Source organism: Mirounga angustirostris, unplaced genomic scaffold (assembly GCF_029215605.1).
Source record: "Mirounga angustirostris isolate CCGP_5_RB_7025 unplaced genomic scaffold, mMirAng1.0.hap1 SCAF_12, whole genome shotgun sequence".
In the NCBI taxonomy this organism is placed as follows: domain Eukaryota; kingdom Metazoa; phylum Chordata; class Mammalia; order Carnivora; family Phocidae; genus Mirounga; species Mirounga angustirostris.
Genome location: NW_026991720.1, coordinates 103,001,401 through 103,024,555, shown reverse-complemented (window position 1 = coordinate 103,024,555; position 23,155 = coordinate 103,001,401). Strand labels below are relative to the sequence as shown.

Sequence of the window (23,155 nt, the reverse complement as noted above, 5' to 3'; positions counted from 1 at the left end):
TACTGGACCGGGCACAGATGGTCTAGCGTCCAGGGGATAATGTCAGGAGGTATGACTGGTGGGGTGCTTACTCCATGCCAGTTCTCGGTGCTCTGTGCACTAACTAGTTCGCTCCTCCTCACACCCCTATGAGCTGGCTGTTAGTATTACTCCTGCTCTGCAAGTACAGAAAATGAGTCAGAGAAATGTGGAGTGTCTTCCTGGCTGGTGCGCGGAGGAGCTAGGATTTGAGCTTGGGCTTCTGGTTCCGCTTTGTTCTGTGGCGTATGTTCTCAGGACAACCCCCACTCAGTAACCGCAGAGATGGGGCTATGGTGGAGCTGGGACCCTGATCTTTCCTGTGACCTTCCTCTGGGCAGTGTTTCCAGGCCCCCATTCTTGTCGAGGCCCTGACACGTGGTCTCTAATATCCCGAGATGAGAGAAGCTGCTTGTCCATCCACCCCTCAGGGTGGGCTCACAAACTGCCATTCATCCTTCTCTGCCTTTGTTTCTCTTTCTGAGAAGGAAATTTGCCTCTTTATCAACTGTCTTTCTTCTTCCTGTGTGACAATCCCATGGATATCCTTCCCTTCTGAGACCTTCCTCCAGGGGATTTTTTTCTTCTCTCCTATCTTTGATCTTCTTTTTCTTTCTTTTAAGATTTTATTTATTTATTTGAGAGAGAGAGAATGAGAGACAGAGAGCACGAGAGGGAAGAGAGCAGAGGGAGAAGCAGACCCCCTGCTGAGCAGGGAGCCCGATGCGGGACTCGATCCCGGGACTCCAGGATCATGACCTGAGTCGAAGGCAGTCGCTTAACCGACTGAGCCACCCAGGTGCCCTGATCTTCTTTTTCAGTTATGAGCTATGTCCATCCTTAGTAACAGAACATCAAACGCATTGATGTAAGCATATCCATTGACTGAAGCATATTTACTTTTTATATGTAATAAAAGTCCAGAAGTACCTGGTTATTGGTACTGGTTCAAGGGCTCAAGTCTTTACAATCTTCTTGGTCCCAGAATGACTGCTCTAGCTCCACCCATCGCATCCTTGTTCTAGGCAACAAACAAGAGGGAGCAGGGAAAGGCAAGCTGTCTGTAAGTCCTACCCAGCCACTTGCACTTAGGTTTTGTCAGTTGCCCCTGTTACTAGGAAGCCCGAGAAATGTGGAATTTAGCTGGGCATTTTGCCACTTAAATAAAGTTAGGTTTCTGTTAATGAACAAGGTAAGGAAGTGGATGTTGGGTGACTATCTACAATCTCATGTGCTCCTGATTGGATTCTTTCCTCAGTTGAGGGTAGGTCATTAGGTTGAACAGTGTATGTATGCTCTTGTGCAAGCCCTCATTGTGTGTGCACGCATGGGGTGTGTGTGTGTGTGTGTGTGTGTGGGTGTGCATGTACAAAGGGGAGCTGGGGCACAGGGGAGGCCACCTGATGGCCAGGAATGGCTAGTACCACCCTCTGGGGCACTGATCCTTCATCCCCAAGAACTGGAGATGTGTTCCCAGATTCTCTCCAGGGCGTAACTGGAGTGCGTCCTGAGAGCCAGCAGGCTGTGGGCATGTTCATGACCCACCTGGAGGGAAGCGGCCACATCTGCGTGTTGCACCTGTTTGCTTTCCCCTGCCCTGAGACCAACTGAAGCAGAAAGTTTAAGTCCGAGGGTAAAAGTAGTCCCCCCAAGGCAGGGAAATAACTCATGCTTCTGAAGCCTAGAGGTTTGAAGTTTGCCTGGTTGATTTTTTGGCAGGGAGGGAGGATAGGGCTGTTGATTTATTCAAAACAAAACAAAACCAAAGCTTTAAAAATAAAGAAAATCCTTACATTTTATTTTTTAAGACTTTACTTGAGAAAGAGAGTGCATGAGAGAGAGACACGAGCGGGGTGAGGGGCAGAGAGAGAAGCAGACTCCCCGCTGAGCAGGGAGCCCTATGTGGGACTCTATCCCAGGACCCCGAGATCATGACCTGAGCCAAAGGCAGACATTTAACTGACTGAGCCACTCAGGCACCCTGAGAGCTTTTATTTTCTTGAGTCGTCTAACTTGAAAACTTTAGGAATCAAAAATAATAATGGAGGTTTTCCTTTATTAATTTTCACATTTCTCCCTTTTGGTCAAGATCTTTTCTGAAAGCACCTCTGATCAAGAGTCGGGTTTTCGGGCGCCTGGGTGGCTCAGTTGGTTAAGTGACTGCCTTCGGCTCAGGTCATGATCCTGGAGTCCCTGGATCGAGTCCCCCATCGGGCTCCCTGCTCGGCAGGGAGCCTGCTTCTCCCTCTGACCCTCCCCCCTCTCATGTGCTGTCTCTCTCATTCTCTCTGTCTCAGATAAATAAATAAAATCTTTAAAAAAAAAAAAGAGTCGGGTTTTCCATATTTAATGATTTTGTTCCTTAATGCCAGGAAGGACCTTTTCTGGTCCTCACATCCTACTTTGAGGAAAGTACATACCAGAAACCACGTAGAGCCACATTTGAATAACAAGGAAGGTGAGGTGCTTCTCATGTATAGTTCATATTTGTCAAGATTGTAAGCATTGGAGATCATCTCCTTACTGGGTACGTGATTTTTATAAAAGTTTGACAGGCAACAAAATACAAAACTTAAAATATATTATGCAAAAACAGAAGTAACCTAACTCCCAAATTTTATGATGGTTCTAAACCAAGACCCTAGATCAGAAAGTAACTAACTGAAAATATTTATTGGCACTTACTCCAACTTAGGGGAGAAAATTCTCCCAACAGAAACAAACCCAGAGTTATGGATGCCTCTTGGAAGTCCCCGTTTAAAGTGGCCCTGAAAGCAAAGCAGTGAATACTGCAAGAGACACTGAATTAACCAAGTGCATTTGGGACGATACAGTGCAAGTATAAACATGAAGCAATAGCCAATGAATTTGTTGCAAAAAATAGCAAATCCTCAAAGATGTATTTAAACATACTCTTATGTCAAAAGAACTGTTTTGGAAACAAATGTTATCTAACACTACAGCAGACTGGGGAAGCTGAAAGGGGGAGCCATACCAATCAAAGTCAATTACAGGAAGAACTGTCAAATGAAGACCCTAACAGAAGAATCATCAACAGGAAAAAATGATCAATTACAGGCCCCAACAGGAAAAAATGTACCTTGAATCCTCTACAAGAAACTCAGTACCCCTGCAAATCAGCTAATGAGAAACTGTTATCTCTTTGAATTCTTGCTTTTCTCTAATGGACTCTCATTCAAAACAACCCCTCCCAACTTCCTTCTCCATAAAATAAAGTTCCTTTTATTTGCTGGAAAAAAAAAAAATAATGGGATCAACTTCGAAGGAGGCTCTCATCAATAGGTTATATAGCCATTTTACTAAGAACATAGAGAGTACTCTGGAGGATTCGTTTATAGGTTTTCCTCTAAGAAATGGAAGAAAGTGTAGTGATGGTGGAGGTCTCAAGCCACGACCATCTGGCTGGCTGAAAGTTAACACGTCACCTTCCGTGACACCTTATGCTCAGCGTGGCATCTTTGATTTAATGCTTCTAGAAACCATTGCTGTGAACATCAAAGCTTAGATTAAGATTACATCACCAAATAATAAACTGATTTAAAAATTTAACAATGAAACATTTAATTGGATATGGTTATATCGCTGTCACAAATAGGGAAGGAAGTTTGCACACACTCACGTACGATTATTTTGGCAGCTGTGGGATGACTGAATTCTATCCTGCATTTTGCTTTGTGTTCAAGCATCATCGGATTCAGCTGCTTCTACGCACCACTGAATTAACTGTCTTTACCAGGAAGGGCTCTTTTCAGAGAAAGGCGCTCGCTGGCTTCTACCTCCTCAGCCTGTGTTCCCACGCTGATACGTGGCATTTGTCATTTCATTTGCTTTCACATCATCGCGTCACGTGAGTACAATCCACATTGCTCTGATGCAGTTCCCTGGGAAAAGGGCTTCTGAGCCACCTGACGTTCTCATGCTGGATAGTTCGGCTGGATGCCTCAGGTCTTGGAAATTCGGGTCATGAGCGATGTCACCCGGAGCGGTCACTTTCTAATACGTTCTGATAAGAACACTCAGGCAGAGAAGGTGGGAAATGGAAGTGTTTGAGACATTGTTTCACGGATTCAGGTTCACATCGTGATTCTGCTCATGGGTGCCCATTGGCTGAGCGCCTGTCTTAGGAGAGACAACAGAGGCATGGTCTATTCCCCACTGGATTTCAAGACCCTGACGCTCCAGAAAAACCCATTAGTGTTAGATGACTTCCATTGAGCTGCGCCCCCAAGCATCTTGTTCCCCAGGCTTAGGACAATTTCCACACTGTGCTGCACTGACCTTTATGTGTGTGGGTGTCTGTCTGACCCCGACCGAGGGCACCAAGAGAGGGACCATGCCCATTCATAGAAGCGTAAGACGCCCCAGATGTTACCTGGCTGCTGGGCCACTTGGAAGTAAGAACGCATTTCCCAGATGTGAGGACCTGCTGCAGGTGGCCAAAGAGATACAACAAGAGAGGGGTCTGCAGCTTCAAGGGTGTGGATTTGTAGGGAGGGACATTGCTTTCCATGCCCCTTCCTCTCTTCTGCCCTGAATGCAGATGTGACGGTTAGAGATGAAGCAGCTGTCTTGAACCACGAGGCAGCCTCCACAATGGAGGCCGGTGAGCAGAGCAGTAGGAGGAGAAGGAGCCAGAAGAGTGCCTTACCCGCTCTGAGCTGTCTGACGTCAGACTTTCAACCTACTAATGTCCTTGCTCCTTGGGGTTTTCTGTCACTCCTACATGAATCTGAACAGACTAATACACCTCTGCACGTATTACACACAATGTTAATTTGTTTACCGGATTGTTTTCAGCCTCTTCCCAGTGGAATGGAAGCTCTCTTAGGAGTGGGACCTCTCTTCTTGTTTATTTCTGAGTGTCTGATATTTGGGACAGTGCTCAGGGTATTTGTTGAAGAATAAAGGAACGAGTGAATGAAGGTAAAGTTTCTGCACATGGCGGGCTGGTGCTAAAGGACACCTCCCTTCAGGGGGCTACAGTTGGACTTGAAAAAGGAATCTGACTACGGCAGCCCTTGGGTTCTGTCTAGCTTAATGAACGACTAGTACTAATAACAATAATCGGCCCTTTTGGTAAAGACTTTCATTCAGATCTCACTCATCTCCAGACAGGGTGAAGCCTGCTTTTTCTCAAAACAGTCTGCATCACCTGCGCTTGGCTTGCTGCTTTTAGAGACTGGGCTCTGTCTGTACTCAGTGTCTCTCCATTAGCAGGAACTACCAGGTGTGTGATTCAGGCCTAATTGCTGCCGCGGCCCTGGCAATATTTTCCGTCACCTTCTCTGCTGGATGGCTAGATTCAGCATCAATGCCCACTGGTCTGCCGACAATTTTTGTGCAACCCAGAAAGCAAAAACGTGCCATTCTGAGACTCTGCTGTACACAACCGGACCATGAATTACGTTGCAAGTAACAACCTAAGCTTGAGAAAACACAGCCTCACTGGGGAATGGATTTCTGTTAGGTCAGAACTATATTTCTCCAAAGAAGACATGCAGATGGCTGACAGACACATGAAAAGATGCTCCGCATCACTCATCATCAGGGAAATGCTAATCCAAAACTCAATGTGGTACCACCTCACGCCTGTCAGAATGGATAAAATCAACAACACAGGAAACAGCAGGTGTTGGTGAGGATGCAGAGAAAGGAGACCCCTTGTGCACGGTTGGTGGGAATGCAAACTGGTGCGACCACTATAGAAAACAGTATGGAGGGTCCTCAAAAAGTTATGACCCAGCAATCTCACTCCTGGGTATTTACCCAAAGGAGATGAAATCACTAACTCGAACATACCTGCATGTCTGTTCACTGCAGCACTGTTTACAACAGCCAAGACATGGAAACAACCCAAGTGTCCACTGGTGGATGAATGGAGGATGAAGAAGATGTGGTTTGTGTACACACACACACACACACACACACACCAGAATATTACTCAGCCGTAAAAAAGAATGAAATCTTGTCATTTGTGACAACAGGGATGGACCACAAGAGCATTATCTAAGTGAATCCTGGGTGGCTCAGTCGGTGGTGTCTGCCTTTGGCTCAGGTCATGATCCCAGGGTCCTGGGATCGAGCCCCACATCGGGCTCCCTGCTCAGCGGGGAGTCTGCTTCTCCCTCCCTCTCTGTGATCTCTCTTGCTTTTGCTCTCTCTCAAGTAAATAAATAAAATCTTAAAGAAAAAGAAATAAGTCAGAGAAAGATAAAAACTGTATGATCTCATTAATATGTGGAATCTTACAGGAAGGAAGGAAGGAGTTAAGGAAGGAAAGAAGAAGCTTATGGATACAGAAAATAAACTGGTGGTTGCCAGAGCTGGGCCAGGATTTGGGAGGTTTATTTACTGTGGATTCAGTTAGCCTAAAATTTGTGTGTTTATGTGCGTGTGTTTATATTTGTGTAGTATGCCTATGTGTGTCTGTGTGTGTATTTGTGTGGTGTGTATGTGTGTGTACATGAGTGTGTGTGCATGTGTGTGTGTTTGTATTTGTGTGGTGTGTATGTTTGTCTATATGTGCTTGGGGTTTGTGTGGTGTGTCTGTGTGTGGTGTCTGTGTGTGTCTGCATGTATGTGTGGGGTGTATGTGTGCATGCATGTGTATTCAAAGAAAATTCATGAATCCTCAACGTTCCTTTCTTTCATAGTTCAGGGGTATTTTACAAATTTGATGTCTGGCTCTATTTTATCAAAAGCATCAAAGAACCCTATACATCAGTTAGATGTTTTTACAAAAAGCAGCATAGCTTTCATAAAACACAGTAGCTTATACAATTATCCTTCATCCTCCTGCGTCTGCAGGTGTCTGGGGATGGGCTTCCAGGCGGCTCAGGTGGGGTGGCTCTGCTCCACCTGTCTCTCATCCTCCTTCTGGGATCAGCGTCTGAGGGGCAGGCCTACAAGAATGGAAAGGCCAAACTGCACAAGTGTGATCCGAACCTCAGGTCACATCACACTGGCCAATGTCCCTTTAGCCAAACCAAGTCACTTGTTAAAGGGAAAGGTAGGACGGGAGTCTTACCCACTGCCCACTAGCGAAGGAACATGGCAAGGCTACGTGGCGAAGGGTGTGCGTGTAGGAAGGGGCAAAGAATTTTTACGATCTACCACAATCTCCAGGCATTTTGTAACTGATGTTTTATACCGTGGCCATCCTCTTCACTTTTAACAGCTTCATTAGGATATACCTCCCCTGTCCTACAACTCACCCATTTACGGTGTGTGATTCAGTATTCTTCCGTGTGGTCACACAATGCATGCCACCATCTCCAAGGGTACCTTTAGAACACTTTCATCATCTTAGGAAGGAGCCCTGTGCCTTTAACCTATCCCCCTTCTATTCACCCAGCCTGAAGCCCCTGCCGGTCTATTTTTTGTCTCTGTAAGTTTGCCCAGTATTGACATATAAATGGAATTGTATAACAGGCTTTCACTTAGTATGCGATTTTAAGGTTCCTCCCTGTTATCAGAACTTCATTCCTTTGTGTAGCCAAATAAGATGTCTACTTCATCCACTGTTGATGAGCTTGGGATTGGTTCCACCTTTTGGCTATTATGCATTATGTTGCTATAAACAGTCATGTATGAGCTTTTGTGTGGACATATCTTTTTATTTTGGGGGGTATATACCTTGGAGTGAAATTGCTAGGACATATATTGATTGACTCTATGCTTAACCATGTAGGGAACTATCAAACTGTTTTTACAAATTGGCTGCACCAGGGGCGCCTGGGTAAAGCCATTGGATAAGAGTCTGACTCTTAGTTTCGGCTCAGGTCAAGATCTCAGGGTCATGAGTTTGAACCCTGTGTGTTGGGCTCTGTGCTCAGTGCAGAGTCTGCTTGAGATTCTCTGTCCCTCTCTGCCCCTCCCACTCGTGCTCTCTCTCTCAAATAAATAAATAAATCTTAAAAACAGCAAATTGGCCACACCACTTTACATTTCTCTTGGCAATGAATGAGGGTTCCAATTTCACCACATCCTCACCCCTACATTTTATTTCCCCACCCAATGAGGGTAAGGTCTGTAGTATCTCACTGTGACTTTGATCTGCATTGCCCTGATGATATTGAACATATTTCCATGTGTTTATTGGACATTTGTGTCTCTTCTGTGAAGAAATTTCTTATTTATTTATTTATTTTTAAGATTTTATTTATTTATTTGAGACACAGCATGAGAGAGAGAACACGAGCGGGGAAGTGGGGTAGGAGCAAAGGGAGAGGGAGAAGGAGAAGCAGACACTTCTCTGAGCAGGGAGCATGATGTGGGACTTGATCCCAAGACCCTGAGATCATGACCTGAGCTGAAGGCAGATGCTTAACTGACTGAGCCACCCAGGTGCCCCCGATACGTGTTTTTATTTATTTATTTATTTATCAATTTTTTTTTGATTTTTTTTTTTAAATTTATTTGAGAGAGAGAATGAGAGAGAGCACATGAGAGGGGGGAGGGTCAGAGGGAGAAGCAGACTCCCTGCTGAGCAGGGAGGCCGATGCGGGACTCGATCCCGGGACTCCAGGATCATGACCTGAGCCGAAGGCAATTGCTTAACCAACTGAGCCACCCAGGCGCCCTATTTATTAATTTTTTAATTGTTATGTTAATCACCATACATTAAATCATTAGTTTTTGATGTAGTGTTCCATGATTCATTGTTTGTGCATAACACCCAGTGCTCCATGCAGAACGTGCCCTCTTTAATACCCATCACCAGGCTAACCCATCCTCCCACCCCCCTCCCCTCTAGAACCCTCAGTTTGTTTTTCAGAGTCCATCGTCTCTCATGGTTCGTCTCCCCCTCTGATTCCCCCCCTTCATTCTTCCCCTCCTGCTATCTTCTTCTTTTTTTTTTTCTTAACATATAATGTATTATTTGTTTCAGAGGTACAGATCTGAGATTCAACAGTCTTGCACAATTCACAGCGCTCACCATAGCACATACCCTCCCCAGTGTCTATCATCCAGCCATCCCATCCCTCCCACCCCAACCCCCACTCCAGCAACCCTCAGTTTGTTTCCTGAGATTAAGAATTCCTCATATCAGTGAGGTCATATGATACATGTCCTGATACGTGTTTTTGAGTTAACTTTTTTTATAACTGTGTTTGAGGTAGAGGTTCATCTTCTTACCCAGTTACTATCCAGTTCTTCCAGCACCATTTGTTGAAAGATTACTCTTTCCATTGAATGGTCTTGGCTACATTGTCAAAAATCAATTGACCACATACCTACAGGTTTATTTCTGGACTGTCAATTCTATTTCTTTGATCTCTATGTTAATCCTGATGCTAGTACCATATACTGTTTTGATTACCAGTGCTTTGTAGTAAGCTTTGAAATCAGGAAGTATTAGTCCTCCAACTTTGTTCTTCTTTTTCAAAACTGTTTGGCTGGTCTAGGTCCATTGCAATTCCATATGAATATTGGAATCAGGTTGTAATTTCTACAAAGAAGTCAGCAGATTGTGTTGAATCTGTAGATAAATTTGAGGAGTATTGCCATCTTAACAATGTTAAGTCTTCCTATCCATGAACATGGTATGTTTTCCATTTATTTAAATCTCCTTTAATTTCTTTTAACAATGTTTTTTAGTCACAAATCATAGGTTTTACACTTACTTGGTTACATTTAATCTGAAGTATTTCTTTTGATGCTACTGTAAATGGAGTTGTTTCCTTAATTTCATTTTTTGTATTGTAGGAAGTTGTAGAAATACAATTAGTTTTTTGTGTGTGTGCATTGATCTTGTGTTTTGTAATCTCGCCGAACTTACTATTTCTAAAAGTATTTAGTGAATTCCGTAGACATTCCTACATACAGAATCATACCATATATGAATATGTTTTTACTTCTCTAGGTAGAACCTCCAGTACAATGGCGTATACATGTTGTGAGAGTATACACACTCATCTTGTTCCTGTTTTTAGGAAGAAAGCCCCAGTTTTTCATCATTAAGTATTGTTGTTTATGGGTTTTCCTCAGTGCCCTTTATCAGTTGAGAAACTGTTCTTCTATTCTTATTCCTTGAGTGTTTTTATCATTAAAAAATGTTGGATTTTATTAAATACTTTCTCTGCATCAATTGAGATGATCATGTGTGTGTCACATTCGTTGATTTTCAAATATTAAACCAGCCTTTCATCCTGAGACAAATCCCGCTTGGTCATGATATATTTCTCTCTGTCTCTCTTTTTTTTTTATGTGGCCATAATCAATTTGTTAGTGTTTAGTTGAGCATTTTTGTGTCCATGTTCATAATAGATATTGGCCTCTAGTTTTTGTTGTTCAGAAGTATGCTTGCTTTTCTATTTTTTGAAAGAAATTTTAAAGAATTGGTATTAGTTTTTCTTGAAATGTTTGTTAGAGTTCACTAGTGAAGCCATCTGGGTCTGGCGTTTTCTTTACTAGTAGTTTTTAAATGACTAATTAGATCACTTTACTTAGTATAGGTCTATTTATATAGTTTTGTATTCTTGAGTCAGTTTTAATAGGTTTTGTCTTTCTAGGAATGTGTCCATTTCACCATTTCATATATATATAATATATTGGATTACAATTGTTCATAGTATTACTCTATAATCCTTTTTAATTTGGGAAGGTTGATAGTAATGCCTCATCTTTTATTTCTGATTCTAGTAATATGAGTCTTTTTTGCTTGGTCAATCTAACTAAAGGATTGTCAGTCTTGCTGATTATTTTAAAGAACTAGCTTTTTGGTTGTACTGATTTTATCCATTGCTTTTCTGTTCTCCATCTCATTAAATTCCACTCTAATATTAATTATTTCCTCCCTTCTTATTTTAATTTGCCCTTCTTTTACCAGTGTCTTTGATGATAGATTAGGTAATTGTTTTGTGATCTTTCTTATTTTTAAATATAGTTATTTCTTATTTTTAAATATAGTTATTTGAAACTTTAAGTTTCCCTCTTCCCTCTGCTGCTTTACCTATATCTCAGACATTTGGTATTTTGAGTTTTCATTTCCATTTATCTCAAAGAAGTTTTGAATTTTCCATTGACTTATTCTTTGACTTATTGATTACTTAGGGGATTTTATTTAATTCATTTGTTAGTTTTCCAAAGTTTTTCTGAAATTTACTTATAATTTCATTCCCTCATTATCAAAGAATGTACTTGATATTATTTCTGTCCTTTTAAATTTACTAAAGTTTGTTTTATGCCCTACCATATGGTCTATCCTGAAGAATGTTCCATGTGCACTTGAAAATAATGTATATTCTTCTGTTGTTTGGTAGAGAACTCTATAGATGCTTTTTAAGTACTGTTGGTTTATAATGGGTTGTTAAAGTGTGCTATTTCCTTGTTAATCTTTTTCCAGGTTGTTCTAGCCAATATTGTTATTAAATTGTCCATGTCTGCCTTCAATTCTGTCTGCTTTTTCTTCATGTATTTTTGGTGCTCTGTTCTTAGGTACAGATATGAGTATAATTGTTATATTTTCTTGATGGATTAACTTTTTATCACTGTAAAATCTCCTTTTTCTCCTTCAGTAACATTTTTTGTTTTAAAATCTACTTTCCATCGTGTTAGTATAGCCATTCAGCTTTGTTGTTGTTGCTCTTCGTGTGATACATCTTTTTCTATCCTTTTACTTTCAATCTATCTGTATCTTTGAATTCCAAGTGTGTTTCCTATAGGTGGCTACTTTTGGATCTTTTCTGGTCTAATGATCGAGCTTTTTATTTGGATCATTTAATCCATTCATATTTAACATTATTGATTGATTATTGATTATTGATAGAGTTGGATTATTATTAGTTACACTTGCCCTTTCACCTTTGTTTTCTACAAGTCTTATGTTGCTTTTCTTTCATTGTTTCTCCTTTACTGCTTTTTTTTTGCATTAAGTGAATATTTTCTTTTTTTTTTAACATTTTATTTATTTATTTGAGAGAGAGAGTGAGAGAGAGTACAAGTGGGGTGAGGGGCAGAGGGAGAAGCAGACTCCCCGCTGAGCAGACAGCCCAATGTGGGGCTCGATCCCAGGACCCTGGGATCATGACCTGAGCCGAAGGCAGATGCTTAACTGACTGAGCCCCCCAGGTGCCCCTGAGTGAATATTTTCTAATATTTTCTACCAGCATCTTAATTTCTTAGCGATTTTCCCACTATACCTATATTTTTTGTTATATCCTTAGTGGATGCTCTTGGGGCCTACCATATACATCCTAACTCATCGGAATTAGCTTTAGATTTAAGCTAACCTAGTTCCGATGAGATATGGAAATGTTCTGGATCACTTTCCTGCCTCTTGGTGTTATTATGTTAGACACCTAACATTTATCAGTGTTACCAACCCAAGAATAGGTTGCTGTAATTATTACTGCATATAATTTCTTTGTCTTTTAAAGGAACTGTTACAAAAAAAGGAGAGCAAGTATATATTTATAGCCTTTGTTATATTAACTCTCTTATGTAACATTTCTGGTTCTTGTCCTTTTTTCCTGTGGATCAAAATTACCATCAGGAGCCCTTCTCTTCATTGGACACAGCTTTGCTTTCTCTCAGCTCCTTTGGGCTGTTACTGGCAAGATTATTACATTTCTCTTTGTAATAGGCCCAATAATACAGCTGTGTATTGTTAACATAATTGCTTCTACAATCACCTAAGAGAAGAAAGGAGAAAGGATGTGCATTTTTACTGTCTGTTATAATTGCATAGTTACCTTTACTTGTACTGTTTTTTTCATGTGGATTTGAATTACTGTGTGGAGGTCACCTACTTTCAGACTGAAATAAGTGCTTAGTTTAGTATTTCTTGGATGGTGGGTTTTCCAGTTAAATTCTCTCCATTTTTATCAGGAAATGCTTCATTTTGCCTTCATTTTGAAAAATAACATTTCTGGATATAAGATTCTTCTTTGGCAATTTTTTGGTTTTTGTGGTTTTTTTTTTCTTTTTTTTTTGAGCACTTTAAATGCTTAAATGTTATTAAATGGTAATGTTTAAATAGCGTCTGGTCTCCATTATTTTTGATGAGAAGTCAACTGTTAATCTTGTTTATGGTGTCCTGCACTTCTCTGAGGTCCTGTTCATTTTTCTTGTCTGTTTTTGGGTCACATAATCTCTATCAATCTATCTTCAAGCTTACTGATTCTTCCCTTTGCAAAGTCAAACTCTTGAGCCTCTTGAGTGAGTTTTTATTTCAGTTCTATTATTCAACTCCAGAATTTCCTTGTGGGTCTTTTTCATAATTTCTGTCTCTTTGCTGCTAGTCTCTAGCTGATGGGACACTCTCATCATACCTTCTTTTGGCTTCTTTAATCATGGTTTCTTTTATTTCTTTTGACATATTTATAATCACTACTCTGTAGTCTTTGTTTATCTAACATCTGGCTGCTTTCACAAGCAGTTTCTGTTTTACTTTTTTTTTTTTCTGGCATATGGGTCATTCTTTCCTGTTTCCGTATATGTCTCATCATTTTTTATTGGAAACTGGGCATTTTGATGATGTATTGCAGCAATTCTGGGCACTGGCCTCCCACTGCTGGGGCTTGTTATGGTTTTCTGCTTGTTGCTGTGTTGAGTGACTGGATAGTTTTAGCGAAGCCTGTTTCTGCCCCCACCACAGGGTGAATTGTCTGATGATGCTCCTCAGGGGGCAGCCTGGGGTGTGCCCACAGTCACCCAGGGTGACGGTGCTTTGGGCCTGGCTTTCTGCCTCACCTCTTGACCACACTCAGCTGTTAGTATCACTGATCACTGACTGACTATTCTATTCATTTCAATGATGTCCTGGGACATAAATTGCTCCACAGCCTAATCCAATCAAATTAGGGCTTTTTTTTTTTTTAGGATTTTATTTATTTATTTTAGAGAGAGAGTGGGAGAGGGGCAGAGGGAGAGAGGGAGAGAATCTCAAGCAAACTGTGCTGAGTGTGGAGCCTGATGTGGGGGCTCGATCTCATGACCCTGAGATTATGACCTGACCCAAAACCAAGAGTCTGATGCTGAACTGACTGAGCCACCCAGGCACCCCTAATTTGGGCTTATTTTTTTAAGGTTTTATTTATGTATTTATTTGACAGAGAGAGAGAGAGAGCACAAGCAGGGGGGCAGCAGAGGGAGAGGGAGAAGCAGACTCCCCACTGAACAGGGAGCTCGACTGCAGCCTTGTGAGTGACCTCAAGTCAGAGGTTCCCAAATAATATGCTCCTGGGCTCCTGACCCACAAAAACTCTGAGATAATAAATGCTTGTTTTAAGGAACAAAGCCTTGGGGTAAATTGTTATACAGCAATAGATAATTTCTTTCTTTTCTTCTTTAAAGATTTTATTTATTTATTTGACAGAAAGAGAGTTAGCGAGAGCAGGAACACAAGCAGGGGGAGTGGGAGAGGGAGAGGGAGAAGCAGGCTCCCCGCTGAGCAGGGAGCCCGATGCGGGGCTCGATCCCAGGACCCCGGGATCATGACCTGAGCCGAAGGCAGACGCCTAACTGACTGAGCCACCCAGGCGCCTGTAATGTGGGCTTCTTTGAACTGATGCTTCCCGAGGCCAGTGTTTGAGATTTGCTCTGACCCCAGGAGGGCTCCTTCCAGCACTCTCTTTCCTGCAAACGAGCCCACCTGCAGTTTGCCTGTGTCTGCAATGCACGTATTCATTTCTCCCCCTGGCCTTTCACCACACCCTCTGCTGACTGGACGGGGCCCTCGGCTTGAATTCTCCATGCTCTGCGCAAATAGGGCCGGTCCTTTGGGAAGAGATTGGGAATCACCTACCTTACAGCCTGTTGCTCCTCCAGGGCAGAGTCTCTGAGCCATGGCTCTGGAACTGGGAATGGGGACAGAGGTGTGCCGCCTTGTTCAGGAGCTGAGTGTGCCATGCTGCAGGGTGGACAGGAGCCTCAGGTCCTCTTTAGCATGCCTCTCCAGGTGTGGAGTGCCTGCCTCGTGAGTCAGAGGAAGGGGCCATCCTCCTTTCCCCCCAGTTGTCCCAGTGGAGAACCTCTGCCGTGAGTGAGGGCTGGGTAGAAGAAGGAAGCCCCCGCATCCTGTTGAACTTGCTGGAGTTCAGCTTCAGCAATAGGTACCGGGTGGGGGGGGGTAGGGGATGGGGAATGGTGACAATCTGCTCTTGCCAGGAAGATAGCCCTCCAACTGAGGGTGGGGGAGAGGGGGAGAGGTACTGTGTGTTCTGTAAGCACTGCCTGGAGTGGAGTTTCTGTCTTCCTGGGCTGGGGATAGCAGGCAGAGGGAGAAGCAGACTCCCCCGCTGAGCAGGGAGCCCTACGTGGGACTCGATTCCAGGACCCTGGGATCATGACCCGAAGGCAGATGCTTAACCAACAGAGCCCCCCAGGTGCCCCCTAGACTTTTTGAATATGTGTTCTTTGACTTCCTGTATGCCTGAAAGACCATTTCCAGAGAGTTTAAATGACTGCTTTTGATAATTATTATCGTTTTTGCTGGGGAATGGGTTTTGGAGCTTTTCACACCATCCTGCCAAAAGTCTGGCCATCTGTTTTCAAAAGCATCTACTTACATTCACTCCGTGCTGGTTTGACACCTACACCCAAAATGACTGTGACCTTAAACGCTCATTGTTTCTGAGGCTGTTTTAAACATCTGGTTCCCTAATGCCCCTGCTCCCCTCCCACTAGTGTACCTGTTTATAGTTCAATGTTCTTGCTTATAAAAGCATATTTGAGTAATTAAGTGACATCACATGAGGGCAAGTACCGGTGTTTTGGTGAGACTCCATCTAGGAAATCCCTCCAACAAATTGTTTACAGAGAAACCGGGGAGTCACCTCACATACACACATCCACACAATGTATTGTGAAAAGCTGGTCCCCACTGGCATGTGCTTTGTCATAGATCATCTGGGTTTTGATCTGTGGTTCGAGAGATCCAGAGCAATACTAGGAAAATGGTCACTGTTTTGATGATTCATCACCGGGGTCTTCCCTGCCCACAGGAGACTTAGGAAGACCGGTCTGCTTTGATGCCCATGGGGGTTCTGTTGATTCCTGGTGCGTTAGGTCGTCCATGTGCCCTTTGCTCCTGCAGGGTCCCACCTGAGTGCTTGCTGCCTGGTATGGGAGCATGTCACCCAATCTCCACGCTATCCCATTTCACTTTCGTAAAATAAGGACCGGCGTAGCCGCATGGAGATCCTTGGGGAAGAAACAGGGCATCGGTACTCAGGGCTTCACGATGGAACCCGCGTGCCCAGTGCTCTCGGCTTCCCCCTCTGTGGGCAGGGTCCCCTCGCAGACCCTGAAGAGGTGACGAGGAAGCTTCTGGCTCAGTCAGGTGCTCGCACAGTTGTCTGCCTCCCGCCCTCCTCGCTCGCTCAGTGTACTCTGGCGTCTGGCTCTTAAAACACGTGCGAGAATGTGTGTTACCAACTAGCACACTGCTTGTTCTTGCTTTGACATTGGTTACATATATTACACTCAGTGTATGTGGACCAAACTGTATCACAAACAGCGGTCCAACAAACGTTGCAAGCACCTTCGCCGCACATAACGCTCTTTATTTATCTTTCTGTGATCGCCAGCTGTGCGTGTGATGCAGACACGACGTTGAGCCGTGTCAGACCGATGACCGCATATACAAATGAAGGACCTTTGGCTGCTTTGAGAGCTTTCAGGGTGGAAAGTGCACGAATCAGATAAATCCCCCATGGAACTTAGATCACTAACATAAATGTGTAGATTATAGGCAGAAAGGAGAAAGTAAAGCTAACGTAAATTAGATTCTTGCGTCGTAAATGAAATCGCTAATCTACAAAGATTCTCCTAGTAACTGAAGATGACCTGCTTTTGCAAGTTTCTGTCCAGGAGTCTTGTTGACTACTCCAGAGAGATCCTGAGACATGTGCCAGCCTATCTCAGGAATATTTTCTTGTGGGGTGTTTTTCTTTCCTTAAAGAGTTTCATAATTCAAATCGTCTAGAGTAAAACTAGAAGTGGCCTAGTTCCAATGAAACTTCATCTCGAAAGAATTTTAAATAGTAATATGTTATATGTTCATAGTGCAAATTTATTAGATAGTGATTGGAATTTAGCATGAGTTTTTCAAAATGCATTAGCAAAGTATGCCCACGGGGCTGCAGTCTGTGTTAATGGTGCACATGGGCCCTCCCGTGCGTAGAAGAGTGAGGTCATCCGTGCATACTGTCCCCTCCCACCTTTGTGCTTTATGTTGTTCTGATCCTCATTCTCATTGGTTCATCTGCTTTCATCTGTGTTTCCCGAAGAAATGTGAGGTTCTTCACGCCAAAGCAAAGTGTTCTTCCATTTGGATGGTATCCTGCGCAGAAACTAAATTGGACTGGGTATCTGTTTACTTACTTGCTCAGTGCCAGACGTGGTCCCTGGTGGTTTCCAAGGAAATCATTCAGTCGCCTAGCATCCTTATCAGACAGACGTGACTCCTGGGTCCCATATCGGGTACGTGGAGGGAGGGAATGCATTCCAACCCGGCCAGCCATCTGGGCCCACCGTCAGCAGCACGCACGCTGTCAGACATGAGGACCACCAGACCAGAAACACGCTCCATGCTCCCCTGTGTCCCCAGGATGCAACTTCACCTGCAGACAGGACCCATGGCTCGGTGGACCCACGTGCCTGCAGCCTTCCAGACCTCAGTGTCTTCCCCACCTGAGACGTGGAAACACACCCCCACGTGGGAGGCCGTGGTGAAGACAGGGTTGGATGGGCTGGGTTAGTGGGCAGCACAGGGTGGGTCCCCTGTTCCTGAGCAGAGGAGTGGCCAAGATGCACATCTCCTTCAGAAATCCTTCCAGGCAGCTCAGGAGAAGCACCAGGATGCTTCTCTGCCTGTTTTCATCCACATTTTATCAACGTCCTTCACAACCTCTCAGCCATGAGTGGATTCGAGACCATCAGTGCCGAATGACGGGAGAGGTTGGGGCCACGCTCACATCTGGGGGAAATTTGAAATCGGGGCAGGAGCAGGAAGTCAGAACCTGGACTAGGATCTCGGGGTGCTTCGAGTCAATGAGCCAAGTCACATTATCTTGGGCTTCCTTTTGCACCAGATACATTCCCCTGCAAAATGATTGGACCATCAGCGTGTGAAATGTTTAAGCAAATGAAGGTGCTTATAAAGGTCTGGGCGTGCGATCTGTTCTTTCCATTCATTCGTTCATTCAACTCACAGTTATTAGTTCTAGGTACTTAGGATAGATATAGTAATGAGCAAAATTGACACAAACTGCTATCATCATGATGTGTTCATGTCTTTGTTTTTATTCTCACAGATCTTTATTGAGATGCTATTATGTGCTCACACCACGCTAGGTGCCCGGGATAGGTGGTAGAATAACACAGTTTTTGGAAGCCCCATAAATCCTTGCAGGTGACTCTTTGAGATCGCTCTGCGGTGTGGCTGTCACCTCATGCGTGGTTGCCTGGTCACTGGGGGAGCTACTGTCCACAGCTCCACAGTGTGGGGGATGCACCTCCCAGACCAGCTTCCCCTGTGGTCACTGCACCTGCTGGGTCAGGGCACAGGTGGGAGAATTGCTTTATGTGATGAAGAAGCGAACGCCTGGCTCATTACTTCTGCACTCCCTGTCACCTCTCCCCTGCCACACTTAATCATCACGGACCTGGGGGCCACCGTGCTTCTCAGGGTCGGTCCCCAGCCCAGCTCCTGCTTCTCGAACTCAGCATGTTGCTTTCGGTTCGCATTCAGCATCCCTCTTTTACTGAATAGGGATTGATGCCAGGATTTGCTGATTTTGTGTTTAAAGATAAACCCGTGTCTGTGTCAATGGATTACAGAAAACTGCACAACTGAGTTACAGTCGACTTCTGAGTATTATATTTTTGAAAATCCAGACTCCCCCATCGATTTGGAATAATTACTTTCCTTTACTGTATCCCTATGGAAGTGGACTTAGAATTTACCCCTCTTAGGTCCAAATAGTTGTGACCGTATTTTAATTTCATTTGACTTCCAGGTTTGGTGATGGTTATTCATTGAAGATTTGGCTCCATCAGGAAACAAATCTGCACAGCGTGATTTCTGACTGCTTGAAACTCCGTTTTCCAGGGATCCAGTTTAAGGTAGTGCTAAAATTCTGCATTCCTTCTTTGTTTTTCAGCTGAGAAAGTGGATAAGTGCATTTGTCTTTTTGCCTGTCTTAGTTCTGCACTGTTAGGACACACTGCCTACTGTCTGGGCCTGATTGCAAAGCTCCCCGCCCACGGCCAGTGAATATCGCTTGGCCACCGTGCAGGACGACAAGCCTGTCTGACCGCTTTGTCGGGTGTCCCAGAGTGGACCCTGGTTACTTACCCCCCACTACCTGTGGGCACAGGGCGTGGCTTGTTCAGGAAGGAAGATTGTGTTGGCTGTGGGGCTTCTAGACTTGCTGTTTGCAGCATTATTTTACAAGGAGTGCCCTGTGCTTGCGATCCTAATCCTCTGCTAACTTGAGGCAAAGTGTGATGCCTGGACTAGCAGGGTCTCCATCCCTGGGCAGCTGGTTCGACCTACAGGATCTCAAGTGCCAACCTACTGAATCCAAATCTGCATTTAAGGGGATGACCAGGCGACTCCTACGCCCATTAACATTTTAGAAGCACCATCTACAGGGTCTTGGATAACTACGTGATTCTAGTTTATCATAAAAAGGGTCTCATCTGTAAAGTAGCTATCACCTGTCTATTTCAACAAGCGCCACTGAGTAGAACTCCACTGGTAAGAAGCGTGCTGTACCAGACCAGGCATTCATGCTCAGGTCCTCCTCCAGACGCCTGGTAACACACTTGCTGCTATACCCCTTTGCACAAATGAAAACAAGGGGCAGAATATTTCCTCTCTTACCAAGAGTTGCTCGCTAGCTCATGGTGAGAACAACAGGGAGCTCTGCTCAAGACCCAGTGAAGTGCAGGCGCCTCCGTGCATCTCCTTCCTCCACGATAAATTCCTCCTTCTGGGTAGGGTGAGGCACCTTCTTGCCCCCAGGGAGGGCTTCCCCATGCTGTGGCAGGGCGAGGGGGCGTATGCAGGGCAAAACAGCCGCTGAGCCTTGAGAACGACCACGTACCAGATATGCCGTCATCTGTCTGTGTTCATCATGATGTGTTCATGTCTTTGTTTTTATTCTCACGGATCTTTATTGAGATGCTATTACGTGCTCATACCACGCTAGGTGCCCGGGATAGGTGGTAGAATAACACAGTTTTTGGAAGCCCCATAAATCCTTGCAGGTGACTCTTTGAGATCGCTCTGCGGTGTGGCTGTCACCTCATGCATGGTTGCCTGGTCACTGGGGGAGCTACTGTCCACAGCTCCACAGTGTGGGGGACGCTGTGGACAGTAGCTGATCTCGGAGCTGATCTGCCCTCCCGCTGCCGTTGAGGTGTGTGGTTTGAAAGAAGATTATCAGTTAAGTGCAGCGTGATCAGTTTTAACGATTGCTCATCATGTGATCCAATTTACAATTTGTTTTTGGCTTTTAGGGGCAGCGCCTTAATTTATTGGAATATCATGTGCCAAAACGATGGGAATGCTTAGCCGACCTGTTCCGAGTCTTAGAGAACAACAAGACCTTCCTGAATATCAAACATTACTCCATTAACCAAACCACTTTGGAACAGGTATGGTACCTTGCACGCTTCGGCCGATTGCATTTTGGTAGGGGCTCGAGGCTTCCCCCAGCCGATTTTAAAACTAGTCAGATTACTTCTTGAGGTCGTTCTTTCTTTAAATTAATCGCTGGTTTTACCAAATAGGATGGTGAGTGTTAGGAGGTTTGTTTCTTGTCAGCTCTCCACTAAAGATATGTATTTGGTAGGGCTCCCGTTTGTCCAGAATTACATTGGGCATTCGCTGGGCAAGTCATGCCCCATTAACCTTCCCTTCTTCGTTTTGCTCACCCCCCAAAATGTCTAAGGGGACTCCACCATAGCCGAGCTATAACTGACTTTGGGAAGCCAAGCGTACTGAATGCCAGAATGTAGAATTAAATCCCACCTTCATTCTAAAGCGACGCTCAAAGCGTCCCGAATTTCCCAGTGGTTTAGTAATCGTCTCCACATTGAGCTGTGTCCTCAAAGGATTTATCTGTTTATGGCAGTTTCCAAGGGGGGTGGTATGGATGAAAGCTTTGTGGGTTTTTTAGGAAAAGTCAGGCAGTGCTTTGAAGAGATGTCCATTCTTATAATAATTGAGAAGAGAAGGTCTGGTGTCCTCACAGGTTAACAATGATTTTCATCGTTTCGTTCAGGTATTTATTAATTTCGCTACTGAGCAACAGAAATCCTCACAATCTACTGTGGCTACACCTACTGGGTCTCACCAGCCGCCTCACCTGCTTATCTAAGCACCGAAGGGGAGAAGGGGACGTTTCTAAGAGGAATAATACCCTGTCTTTTGTTACCATTCATCCTTAAAGATCAAAGGACCCCGCTCGCCTTAGAGGAGCTGGGAGTCAGGCTCCTGGTGGCCAGATCCATCCTCTCTTCCTTTCCTCTTTGAAGCTGTTGGCTAACTCATAACCAGCAAACTGGAAGATTGTTTTCTGTAGACTTTCAGGGAGTTCCTCCCACGTGGCTAATCCCTTTGTCAAGCCAAGGAGGGGCCAGCTTCTTCGTGACGAGTGAACCCAGAGTCCAACCTGAGACATTTTGCAGCTGTCGGAGACTGGCCATTCCTGAACATTTCACTGTACTTTTAAGGAAAGTGAGGCAGCCAAGGCTAGTAACTTTCCTGGCTGGTTTGTTTAGGAAATAGTACCTCGGAATGTTTGCTGTTTCTGTCCCCTTTCATCACTAGATAGGCTTACATGTGTCTACATAAAAGATCGAAGATTTAAACACACGTTTTTTTGTAATACTGGATATTATATGGGATGACATGTAAAAATTGCCACTTTTCACACACAAAAGATGTTTCTTAGGAAAATCAGAATTAAGGAGCTTTTTAGAGAACGCTTTAGCAAAATCAAGTAAATTGAACTGGGTACTCTGTGTCATTTATAAAAGTTTTGCCAGACTTCCACAGATTTTAAATATATAGGCAGGGATGGAAAGAAATAGACTGTGGATGTATTTTATTTTTTCTCAATCTCTCAGTTTTCTTAATGCCTCCTGGTATCCTGAGGTGCATTCTAGTTTTAAAGCCGGTGACGTAAACGATCTAGTTACTTCAGATTTTACCAGCAAAATCAGGACCTACTTTTAAATGCTTTAAAATTTTCTAACAGTTCTGCCATTCTCGGAATTACTGTGCTAGTATTTTCAGATAAAAAGCACGATGATGTAGTTCCAAAGGGCTGTAGACACTTGACATTCTGCATCTGATAGCAAAACGTGTGAAGTCCTTTTGTCCACCACTGAAAACCGTTTCTAGCCAGACATTTCTGAGCTTCAAGACATTTCTTAATCTTCACTGAGTAACGTTTTTCTCAAATCTCAATGGAGGGCTGCGTTAATTTTATTTTAAAATTTGACCTTGTCCACTTAAATTTTTGAGTGATAGTAGCTTGTGGCCAAAGGGAACCACTTTCCCATCACATTTCTTTACTAATGCAGGATTTCGCTAAAATCTGTCTTTCCTGATATCATTCGTACATACTGGAGGTATTTTTAACTTGTCAGGATTCAGCCAGTCGTGGAGAGTTTTGCTGAATGATTTTGATTCACATGAATCCCATGAATTACGCTTTCTTTAAGTTTAGGGTTTAGGATTTCTTACAGTTTAGGGTTTTTGACAGTTTAGGGTTTATGACCTCCCCCTCAGTTCTGACAGTCTCACTGTCAAAATGGAAGATGTAATCCTTTGTGATGATTGTTGTTGAATCGATCCATAAAATCTGTGACACAGGAATGTGTTTATACTGCAGTGAATAAATGAGATGTGCTTTGATTGAGCCTGATTCTTGGAATGGACTTGTGTATTTTCTTGCATCGTTAGGGATCCCGTTTAACCGAGCTAGGGAAGAAATGTACCTATTCAAGATCTTTTAAAGCTTGAAAAGGTTACAGTTTGATTGAGCTTCAGTCTGTGATGTTCTGCTCGTAGGGATTCTTCTCCACCCTTTGAGCCGCTGTATTTTTGAAGGCTGTGTTTCCAGGTAAGCCTTTGAACAATAAACAGGAAGAA

At 43.7% G+C, this 23,155-nt stretch overlaps 1 protein-coding gene across 1 annotated transcript in view; it reads left to right on the top strand.

The window, feature by feature from the left end:
* The window catches only part of ABCA13 (ATP binding cassette subfamily A member 13), a 379,838-nt gene extending 356,947 nt beyond the window's left edge, over positions 1 to 22,891 (top strand). Inside the window, exons 60-62 of the mRNA XM_064575492.1 lie at positions 19,005 to 19,110; positions 20,512 to 20,649; positions 21,279 to 22,891. Coding sequence (XP_064431562.1) covers positions 19,005 to 19,110; positions 20,512 to 20,649; positions 21,279 to 21,374 — 340 coding nt within the window. The 3' untranslated portion in view covers positions 21,375 to 22,891. The remainder of the gene's footprint in view (positions 1 to 19,004; positions 19,111 to 20,511; positions 20,650 to 21,278) is intronic.
* The last annotated feature ends 264 nt before the right edge of the window (positions 22,892 to 23,155 follow it).